Source organism: Acinonyx jubatus, chromosome B2, assembly GCF_027475565.1.
Source record: "Acinonyx jubatus isolate Ajub_Pintada_27869175 chromosome B2, VMU_Ajub_asm_v1.0, whole genome shotgun sequence".
In the NCBI taxonomy this organism is placed as follows: Eukaryota; Metazoa; Chordata; class Mammalia; order Carnivora; family Felidae; genus Acinonyx; species Acinonyx jubatus.
Window position 1 is genome coordinate 28,508,933 of NC_069385.1, and position 12,136 is coordinate 28,521,068.

Consider the following 12,136-nt stretch of genomic DNA (forward strand, 5'->3'; position numbering starts at 1 on the left):
AGCCCAAGCCCCATCTTATGGTCCAAATGAGCAAACACCCTTATAGAAGACAAGGCAGTTCAGCTCCCTTGGGAGGGCATTTCTCTCTCTGGAGTTTTATTTCAATGCTGGTTTTAATTGTCATTGCTTCTATAGATCTCTGGTATCTGTGAAAAATATTTTTTGATATGTATCCTTTTCCCCCCACAGTTGCTGTAGCAGAAGTGATAGCTTCTAAATGGGCTACTGCATCTGCTTTGAAGCTAAAGTTTTTCCCTAGACATTGAATATTCTTCTATGATTGAAATGGCTGTATAGCTTTCAAACGTTTGGAATATATTCCATATTATACCTTATAATATTGTTGGAAATTTAGAGTACTTTTTTATTTTATAACAAATATCCTTGTATCTGAATTTCTGATTACATATTTGATGCTTTTCCTTAGTATAAATTTATAGATGTGCAATTGTGTGAACAGATATGCATTTTTTTTAATTTTATGATTGTGATATATATTGGGAAATTTCTGCCAAGAAATACTGTAGTAATTTACTTTCACAGTGTGTGAAAATTCTTAATTCCTGTGGGTGGTATATTAATAACATATGACAAGATTTTATGTCTTTTGTAATAACATGTACATGTTATCTTAATCTCCAGGAGAATTCAGAAAATGTTGACTCTCCTCAATACTGAACTCATTGTTATGGAATGCTATGAATCCTAGAAAAATATACATTATTAATTGTATTGGCATGTATATTTTGGTTAAAAACATAAAAATATATATTGTTCATGGCAACAGAAAAACAGATGTAAGCCAGACTTTTCATTTTGGTTGGTTTTGGCACAGAGGAAGCCTTTAGTCAATTTTTACTGATTAATTTGGACATGTCTTGCCTTTTACATTTTTCCTTTAATATCTTTAAGAGAAATTCCATGCTCTTTGGTTTCAAGGGAAGTGAAAGGATTTGTCTGTTGAAAATATTGCATGTCTTGATATGAATCATTCTTCTCCTATACTCTTTTTACTGGGACCTTCTATTACCTCCAAAAAAACACAGAAACCTTTGAGACTTACATGAGTCTAAGACTTAAAAATCATGTCTTTTCTTTATATGACTAACTTTGAACATCAGCACTCTGGGTGCATGCTTTTTCATTTTAGGATTGGGAAACACCTATACTTCTGGAGAGATACAAATGTTTATTTTTTTTAACCACTTATCAATAAAATTTGTTTTATTTTTTAAAAAGCTATGTTTATACTACAGAATTGTGTCTTCTGCCAAAACAGATTATATGTTGATGAATTAGTTAGTTAGTTAGTTAGTTAGTTGTTAAACTCAAGTTAGTTAACATACAGTGTAGTGTTGGTTTCAGGAGAAGACCGCAGGGATTCATCTCTTACATATGACACCCAGTGCTCCTCAGTGCTCATCCCAACAAGTGCCCTTCTTAATAACCCATCACCCATTTAGCCCATCCCTCTACCCATCTCCCCTCCAGCAACCCTTAGTTTCTTCTCTGTATTTAAGAGTCTCTTATGGTTTGTCTCCCTCTCTGTTTTTATCTTATTTTTCCTTCCCTTCCCTTATGTTCATCTGTTTTGTTTCTTAAATTCCACAGTGAGTGAAATCATATTTGTCTTTCTCTGACTTATTTCACTTAACATAATGCACTCCAGTTCCATCCACATTTTTGCAAATGGCAAGATTTCATTCTTTTTCATTGTGAAGTAATACTGAGTTGTGTGTGTGTGTGTGTGTGTGTGTATGTATCACACCCATTGTGTGGTATACACACACACACACACACACACACACACACACACACACTTTTCATCAGGTGATGGACATTTGGGCTATTTCCATAATTTGGCTATTGTTGATAGCACAGCTATAAACATTGGAGTGAATATGCCCCTTTGAATCAGCATTTTTGTATCTTTTGGACAAATACCTAGTAGTGCAATTGCTGGGTTGTAGGGTAGTTCTATTTTTAATTTTTTGAGGAAGCTCCATGTCATTTTCTAGAGTGTCTGCACCAGTTTGCATTCCCACCAGCAGACAAAAGGGTCCCCCTACTCCGCATCCTTGCCAACATCTGTTGTTTCCTGAGTTGTTAATTTTAGCTATTCTGACAAGTGTTGAGGTGGTATCTCATTGTGATTTTGAATTGTATTTCTCTGATAATGCAATACAGTGAGAATTGTATTTCTCCGATAATACAGTGATGTTGAGTATCTTTTCATGTGTCTGTTAGCCATTTGGATGTCTTCTTTGAAAATGTGTCTATTCATGTTTTCTGCCCATTTCTTCAATGGATTATTTGTTTTTTGGGTACTGAATTTGATAACTTCTTTTTAGATTTTAGGTACTAACCCTTTATCTGATATATCATATTCAAGTATCTTCTCCCATTCCTTCAGTTGACTTTTAGTTTTGTGATTGTTTACTTTGCTGTGCAGAAGCTTTTTATCTTGATGAGGGGCAGTAGTTCATTTTTGCTTTTGTTTCCCTTCTCTCCAGAGATATGTCAAGTACGAAGTTGCTGTGGGTGAGGTCAAAGGGGTTGCTGCCTGTTTTCTCCTGTAGGAGTTTGATGGTTTCCTGTCTCTCTATCTTTCATCCATTTGATGGTTCTCTATCTTTCATCCATTTTGAATTTCTTTTGATGGATGGTGTTCTTTGATCACCAACAGTGATACAGTTGGATATTCCACTTCTATCACTCCTTGAGCCAGCTAGTTAAGATTAATACTTACTTGATTTTTGTTCAGAGATACTTGTTCTACTTAAAAAGTAAGACCCTTTAAAAGGGCACATGATCCTCAATATCCAGAAAAGTGTACTTTCTCTTTCCTTTTGAAGTTTAACTTACGATTTTAAGTTATGGGAAATTTCAAGCATGTATAAAAGCCAAGAATATGCTATAATGCACACTATTGTGCCCACCACCACTTTTGCTATTCCTATCTTTTTGTTAAAAGATAGTTAATGATTTAAATGGGAATGCCTTTATCTTAGAATTGTAATGTGTTTTTTCTACATAGCTTTTTTTTTTTAATATCACCCAATGGTCATTTATTCAGTATATGTAGTCCTCAAATTTCCTCAATTTGATTAAAAGTAAAGATTTCATTTTTCAGATTTGTCTAAAGCGGTTTCTAATGGTCACTAGGGTGTTTGTTTTCATTTTCTTTTTCTTCATGCGCCCAAGTGTAATAATGTTGAATATTGTTGCCTGTTAAATGATGTACGTGAGGAAACCCTTGGACCAAATCTAAGAAGCGTTACCTTGAAAATACAGTGGATGTGCAAACACTGAAGTCTTTTCAGATGTTGAAATGTTTTTCCAAGGGTGATATTTAGTGTCATGCATATTCAGAAAAGGGTTCTTATTCTCTTGAGCCAAAATTAGTATGCACAGGCACAATCTCTGTTTTGCTTAATTTCTTAGTGCAATTGACGTTCTTTATTTCGTTTCTGTATCACTCACGTGAAACTGATTGTTTCAGTGTGTTCCCTAGATGATCCCCTCATTGCTTTGTGTATTTTGAACGCTTTTTAAAAACTACTTTAAAAAAATAGGTACGGGGTTCTTATGTTTTAATTACCACTGCTTACAGATGTGTACACACACACACACACACACACACACTCTATCACATTTCTGGTAGATTGTTGAAAAGAGGATCTTTTAAAAGACAGAGGCTACTATGATAAGGGTGAGCTAAGTAGGGGAATGCAGTGGAGCTAAGGGTTAGGAAAGGCAGATACTTATGCATGAAATCCTAACAGCACACTAGATTCTGGGGTGAAGGCCAGTGGAATATTTTTGCTTGCTCAGGCATTGAAGTTGTGCAAACAGAAGCTATTGCACACCCAGAGATTCTTGATTGAGAAAGTAAACTTGTACATTTGTTTGTTTGTTTGTTTTTAATAGGTTCAAAAAGGCATTTGAATCTGAGCCATCACTACAGTCAGGAATTAATTATGCGGTCCTTCTCCTGGCAGCTGGGCACCAGTTTGAATCTTCCTTTGAGCTCCGGAAAGTTGGTAATTGCAGCTTGATAATTTTACATGGAAATCAAGAAACTGGACCCAACTTGGTACAAAGAAAAAGAATCATTGATAGATAGACCCTTTGCTTTTATCTTATCTGTCTTTCTGAAAAAAAATTACTATATCTCCTTGCTTAGTGTTTCCTACTGTTGTGCCGAATCCTGATATTGGGATGTAATTTGGTTTTTAGTTTATTTTACCTGTTTCTAAAAACCCCCTGGTTAATATTTATTGTTCCAGCACAAACTAAAATTGAAACTATGGGCTCTGCAGTCAGCTTCAACTCCTAAATAAGGTAGTGTTTGGAGCATTAGAAACATTTCCTAGTTTAGATTTAGAGAAGGAAGAAGAAGGAGAAGAGGAAGAAAAGATTTCTGACAGTTTCTATTTCTGATTCCCCTCTACACCTTCAAGTGCTGTGATTTCAGTGGTGTTGGAGGTGGAGCCTCCCTAAGCCCCAGACCAGCAGGCCAAGCAGATGGCAGTCTTGGCAATGACCAGTCTCCTCAGAGACCATCTCTGGATTATAGCCGTTGACAGGATGTGCTTCTGTCCCTCTTACCTGTGGACATCATCTCATCTTCTTTGGAATTTGAAGAATTACGGCATCTTAGTGAATAACTTCTGTGTGATTTTCTTGGTTCTGGCTTTCGTAGCATTTTTTAAGGTTTTACATACTGGAATACCATATTAGAATGGTGATGAGATTTTGCTCTCTCCTAGTGTCTAACCAATTCTCTTTCAGGGAATCTTTCCAACTCTTGGAGGAGTCATTACTACAGACCTAGAAATACGCCATATTTTTCACAGACGGAAAAAATTCTTAGTGAATCCATGAATTGCAGAAGATTCTTTCACTTTAAGATTTTTAACTGGAGAAGGTTTTTCTTCAGTTTTCCTTCAAGAAAAATGAGTCCTGCACTTTTTTACATTCGAGGGAAGGGCTTATAAAATAGCCATGTGTAATGTTCTGGGAAATCCTTGATGGCAAATAAAGTTTGAGTATTAAGTAATTTTTGAAAGAGTCCCCAGACTAAAAGAATGATAAAATGCTTTTGCTACTGAATTGCACTGGTATTCAATGCACAAAGCTTTATTTGAAATGATTTTTCAGTTGGTAAATGAAATCAGAGAAAATGCATTGCAACTTGTACTTTTCAGAAATTATTATTATAAACAAATTTGTATCTAAGGTTGATTTTCTAACTCCACACTAGCTAAAATTCTTTACATACTAGTGATCTAAAAATAAATTGTACTGCTGTATTCTTAAACTTAAGGAGAAGTTTTATCGAAGCCTCCAGATCATTGAAGGAATTGACACTAATTTGCATGTGTTGATAGAACAATAACATAGTGGTTTGAAAATGTACCTCTTCTAAATTCTCATTTTTAAGTTAAACATAGATTAAAACAATCAGCACTCTGCTAAGAGAATAGATCTCATCACAAAAAAGAAATAATTATGTGATATGAATGAAGTGTTAGCTAACACTATGATAGTAGCCATTTTACAATATTTAAGTGTATCAAAGGAACACATTTTACATCTTAAACTTACACGATATCATATGTCAATTGTATATTACAATAAAGCTGAGGGAGAAAAAGAATGGAGGTTTGAGGAACTATAATTAATATAACTCTCTACAGAAAACATACTTTAATTTTTTTCCCAAGAACTCATTCACAGTATATGTTGAACAGGCATTTGAAAGCATATGAAGCTGAATTTTAAATTTTGGAAAGTGCAGAACATACACAGACTTAAAATGTGACTTGACAATGAATTTTTAGCCACTTCAAGAATGAAATTTTAGGTTTCTAAAATACTGTGATACACTCTCCAAATTGTATGTCCTTTATAACTAAAAGGCAATTAAAACTCACTGGATTGTACTCAATCATAAATTATGCTCATAATCATAGGCTGACCTAAAGTTGATTTTTTATGGCACAATAGGGTTAGAAGGGTTTTCAAAGAAAAGCAAGAGTTAACTAGTCTAATATAATAATAATTATATGTGAAAAAGAAGACTGATAACACATTTTGCATATTTTAAAGATATACTTTTAAAAAGCATTTTTTTAAACGTTTATTTATTTTTGAGATAAAGAGAGATAGAGCATGAACAGGGGAGGGTCAGAGAGAGGGAGACACAGAATCTGAAATAGGCTCCAGGCTCTGAGCTGTCAGCACAGAGCCCGACGCGGGGCTCGAACTCATGGACCGTGAGATCATGACCTGAGCCGAAGTCGGCCGCTTAACCGACTAAGCCACCCAGGCGCCCCTAAAAAGCATTTTTAAATACTCTAATCAAATTTCTCAGTAATTTATATCTTCCTATATTTCTTCTCTTGACCCCCTGCAGTTGTACAGATTAGCCTGAATTAGTGACTTCCCCTTAGTAATCAGACTTTTTTTTTAATGAAATCTCTTCTTCAGTTGCATTTTGAAATTTTGATTTTTTTATAAAAGGTAAGCAATTAAAATTTAAGATACCGTAAGATAATCATTAAATTGGAGGCGTCTAAACATATCATCTTAAATTTAAGATCTCTAAGGTAAAACTATTCTTAACTGTCCTAATCTATTGCCCAAAGACTCTCAATTCTGGTCATGTGTGTATTTGAGGTCAAGACTAACTACTTCATGATCTGTGTTTCACTTTCCCAGTTTTTGAATAATCATTGATATTTAGACTACTTAGAACTAGGATTTAAAACACAGAACCACAGGGCACCTGGGTGGCTCAGTCGGTTAAGCGTCAGACTTCAGCTCAGGTCATGATCTCACGGTCCGTGAGTTCGAGCCCCGTGTCGGGCTCTGTGCTGACAGCTCAGAGCCTGGAGCCTGTTTCAGATGCTGTGTCTCCCTCTCTCTCTGACCCTCCCCCGTTCATGCTCTGCCTCTCTCTGTCTCTCAAAAATGAATAAACATTAAAAAAAAATAATTAAAAAAAAATAAAATAAAACACAGAACCACAAGGTGCCTGGGTGGCTCAGTCAGTTAAACGTCTGACTCTTGATTTCAGTTCAGGTCATGATGTCACAGTCCTGAGATTGAGCCCTGTGTTGGGCTCTGCACTGGGCCTGGAGCCTACTTGGGATTCTCTCTCACCCTCTCTCTCTGCCTCTCCCCCTGCTCATTCTCTCTCTCTCTCTAAGGAAAAAAGAAAAAAAAAAAGCCACAGAACCACATCTTACATGTTCTTCCTATTTCCAGCTTCACAAGACTTAAAGTTAATATTCAGATTTTAGCTAAGTAACGGACGATTTCCCCATTTTTGTGGAATTTTTCAATCAACTATGAGACATTTTATGGGAGAGAGTCAGAATTAGGGGTTTGGTGATGTAATGATGATGTAATAAAAGAATAGGGTGCTTGGAATTGAGACAAACCACTCTTCAAATCTCATTTCCGGGGAGCAATCAAAATGAAATCTGTATTACTGAATATAAAAATCCATAATTCTATAAAGATAATTTAAAAAAGGAAGTCATAACAAAAACAAAATCCATCACCCACCACAACATAACTCATTTGTCATGTATAGGGATGACCAGTTTCTCAGAAAATTAGAAATTATAGGGAAGAAATTACATCCCTTCCTTCCTTTTTTAAGAGATACCACAGCTCATCTAGCGGATGAGGTACAGCTCTTCATAAAGTATGCTGCGTACTAAATGTATTAATCCCTGGGAGAGGGTAGTCTTCAAAAGAATTCTAGTTAATGAAGTGGAGGGAATTGATAAGGCTGACATCGATAGTGATGTTGCAATAATGATCATCAGAACTAAAACCATTAAGTGAACATGTTTCATTTTCTTTATTTTGGAGAGAGAGAGAGAGAGAGAGTGCACACATGAGGGAGTAGAGTTAGAGAGGGGAATCCCAAGCAGGCTCTGCACTGCCAGCACAGAGCCCAATGCGGGTCCTGAACCCATGAACTCTGAGATTATGACCTGAGCCGAAACTAAGAGTTGGACACTTAACGGCCTGAACCACCCAGGCGCCCCAGAAATGTTTATTTTTGTAAAAACTTCATTTTACCATATTTACGTGATACCGATGCTCACTCACACATTGCTTGTTAGCCACAAAGGACAAATGTGCCTGTAGAATCCATTCTGTTTATGCCCCCGGGGATCCAGCTGTCAGCAAGCCAGCCAGAATCCCTAATAGTGAGATGGCCCAACAGTGCTTCTTCATGTGATGAACATGGAGAAAGCAGCAGTTCCTGTAAAGTAGTCTTACTCAGATTTTAAGACCTAATGTCCAGTTAATAGGAATCGCAGTGGCTATAAAAATGAGTTAGACAACACAAATATGTCAGATTCATGCCAAGGTCAAAGTTAAATGTCACTCTCATAATACGAACTTCTGGCATGTAAGCATAAATCAGAAATTTTCTTTTAACACTAGTACTGTGATTTTCCTATTACACATTGTCATAGTCCCTATTTAAATGTTTAACAAGATTTGCTGCTAGATCAATCCTCGGTTCACTGTTCTGCAAGCATGACACAATAAAAAGAGCTCATTTCAAATGAGGTTAGTAGAGACACCTATTTTCAGTATCTCATTTTCCCCATGCACTTTCTTCTTTCCTTTGTATTCATTGAATTTTTTTATTATACCTAGATAGGACATCGTGCATGTTGTTCCATACCTGTGTGTAATTTTTTCATCTTATGAAATTTTAAGGAGGCAAAGCTATTCTCTTTCTTATTATCACAAAATGTGAAGGATTCCCAAATGGACTTTTTCTTCTTTTTCTTTTTCTTTATTTTCTTTGTAGAGACAGAGAGATTGTGAGTGGGAGAGAGAGAGAGAGTGTGTGTGTGAGAAAGAGAGAGAAAGGGAGAATCCCAAGTAGGTTCCACACTCAGCTTGGTGTCTGACACGGGGCTTGATCCTACGACCCTGGGATCATGACCTGAGCTGACATCAAGAGTTGGGTGCCCAACCAACTGAGCCATCCAGGCTCCCCACAAATGGACTTTTTCTTGAAATGCTCAGGGCTTAAGTGTAATTATATCATAAAAAGTGGCATAGCGTTTTTTAAAGATTATTTTGTTTGGTTAAAGTATCGTTTTCCAAAAAAATTCATACCTCTCAGGAAATATAGAACACTTGTAAAACATTTTATTTAACTCCATTGATATGGAAAAGAGGATATGTCCAGTTCAAAGTGCATTTAAGAAGCTAGGGTATTCATAGATCAATTAACAAGAAATGTTAGGGTAAGATTTCTGAGTTTGACTGAAAAAACAAAATTAGGACAAATAGGTCATAAATCTTAGGGATTATCTGTTTTACTACTAGACAAAAAATATTTGTATCTCTACTGAACAAAACATTCAAGTTAACAAGTAAACTTATCTAAGTCTGAGATCTTTAATAAATAGTAAACAGTGAATGTTTTACAAGTGTTCTATTTTATATTTCCTGAGAGGTATGAATTTTTTTGGAAAACGATACTTTAACCAAACAAAATAATCTTTAAAACAGTGAACTTGCCACACTTTCCCTGGACAGTCCTTGAGGTACCTGATGCCACTGTGGGATATTGAAATGAAATGTCCCAGTTTTTTACCTTAGTCCCAAATCTCAGATAATTTCCCTGATACTTTAATGTTGTGAATACTAGTGGCAATGAACAGTTTTACAAGGATATATTCTTTTTAAACAAAGGAATGCAAATGCAAAAATAACAGAAGGCAAAGTAGAGACAAAAATGTATAATGAAATGCAAAAAAACCCAGAAGAACCAAAACAATGTTGAAAAAGAACAAAGTTGGAGGATTTACATTACCTAATTTTCAAATCTTGTTACAAAGCAACAGTGATCAAGACAGTGTTATCTGCCACTTTCCTTATTTCTTAAACTTTCTAAGTATATAATTGTTTTTGCATATAAAATTATTATTAATTATTGCCTAATTATACTCAATTATTATTTTATTAATTATTTTTGTTACTATTTATCATTATTGAATTGACCCAATTATACTCAATTCAATGAGTGATAGAATTGCATCATATTTCCCTTTCAAGTAACTAAAGGATCCTTGTTATTATAAGGGAAGCAAGGTGGTTACACAACAAGGTGTTACCGCCTTTTAATTTATGCATATACAGTGCAGGCATATATTAAAATTCTGGAATGATGCACATCCAAGGGACAGTGGCAGTTATCTTTGGACTTTCAAATTAAAGTGATTTTTTTTAAATGAACTTAAACCCCTTTTATAATTGACACTTAAAGCTATTTGAATCTGAAAGGAGGAAATAAAAGCTTATTGTATTTTAATAAAATGTCTGGCTTTTTTTTGTTTTTTAAATTAAAAAGGCTCTGCCTGGGTGCTGTGTGTTTGTAACATTGTACTTCCTGTTGACCTTCCAGGGGTGAAGCTAAGTAGCCTTCTTGGTAAAAAGGGAAATTTAGAAAAACTCCAGAGCTACTGGGAAGTTGGATTTTTTCTGGGTGCCAGTGTCCTGGCCAATGACCACATGAGAGTCATCCAAGCATCTGAAAAGCTTTTTAAACTGAAGACGCCAGCATGGTAATAGTGAAGTGTTATGTGTCTAAGCAATTACTTTTAATAAACAACTCTTATCACTTATTTCCAAATTGTTTTATTTGTTGAACTGACGATTAGATTTAATTTATTTGCTTATAGAACGAAATGTAGAATTTAGAGGAAAACCTCATGTTCATAAATAAAATGTGTTGAATATAGGTTCTGGTGGTTTTGGGCATAGGTGAGGTCTGCTTGCCTTCAGCTTAGCCTTTTCATGACATTGACCAACCCGCTAGCCCAAGTTGGCTAGGGTTACCCAGAGGAATCATGCAGAGGCCTCACATTTTGCACCTGCAAATCGAATCGGTAGATTGACAGATTTTTATCCCAACCTCCCCTGTTTCTGCCCCAAACGTATACCCTATGTTCTCTTTATGACCTAATCTGTTTTGGGATTCTCATTGTTGATTTTCACTTCTTTATGCTAAGGCTTGTTAATGCATTTGAATGTTTCCTATATGTGTGTATTTGTCTCATTTCAAATTGTTCCTGGAGTGCCCCCAAGTCTCATCATTATGTATGTGGTAATTGAAGAGATGAAAGCAAAATTCCATGTGCATTTAGGACTGTTTTGGAAAACAATGCTGATTTTATTATATATCATGTGTGATGATCACTAGCCGTAAAGACTTTAAAAGGTTGACCATGATATCAAGAAAGGCTCAGGGTGGCTCAGAGACTGGACCACTGACTTGTTTTCATCAAAGGAACCACTTGAGGAGATGCTTACCACTGTAGGTCCCTATGGCTTCCTAAAAGAATTCCTCACGTTCAGGTCTTCTCATTAGCAAACCCTCCCCAGTATCACACTTATAGTGATCTTCCCAAAAATTCATGTCTGACCCTTCCCCTCCACTGAAATCCTTCAATCAATATGGTTGAATGGCTCTTCACAGCCTAAGGGATAAAGTCCACCTCCTTGGCTGGTGAACAACGTTTGCCTTTAGTCATTCCAGCCTCCGATCTTGTCACACCCCCCGGTTACACTGCTCTCCAGTCACATGAAATGTGCCAGACTGTGGCTTCATGCATTTGTGTCTCAGCACACACTGTGAGAAGGCCTCTTCTGGGGATCTTCTCTACCTGGGGACCTTCCTAAATCTGCCCACAAACCAGACCCCCACCTAAAACCGTTTTCTGCATCCGGATAGAAGCATGTGGGTGTTATTGCATAAACACATGTGATTAGTTCATCTCATGAAATCTTCTTTCGTGTTTGTCATTTTTAAATTAGGGGTGCCTGGGTGGCTCAGTCGGTTAAGTGTCTGACTTTGGCTCAGGTCATGATCTCACGGTTCATGGGTTTGAGCCCTGCGTCAGGCTCTGTGCTGACAGCTCAGAGCCTGACTTTGGTTAATTGTATCTCTGTGTATTGGTAGCCCTACTGATATTTAGGTTGCTGTGCTATCCCTTTTACATTCCTGTCTCCTCGGCACTGTGTGCTGCTACTTAGGAACAGGGCTGTACCATTAGTGCGATGTCAACAGTAGGTGTTCAGC

General features: G+C 36.4%; 1 protein-coding gene across 3 annotated transcripts in view; it reads left to right on the plus strand.

The window, feature by feature from the left end:
- The window catches only part of MAP3K5 (mitogen-activated protein kinase kinase kinase 5), a 203,410-nt gene that overhangs the window by 104,877 nt on the left and 86,397 nt on the right, over positions 1 to 12,136 (plus strand). For all 3 annotated transcript variants that reach the window (XM_027056793.2, XM_027056794.2, XM_053222202.1), the window contains exons 8-9: positions 3,931 to 4,043; positions 10,460 to 10,619. In XM_027056793.2, the coding sequence (XP_026912594.1) occupies positions 3,931 to 4,043; positions 10,460 to 10,619 (273 nt within the window). The remainder of the gene's footprint in view (positions 1 to 3,930; positions 4,044 to 10,459; positions 10,620 to 12,136) is intronic.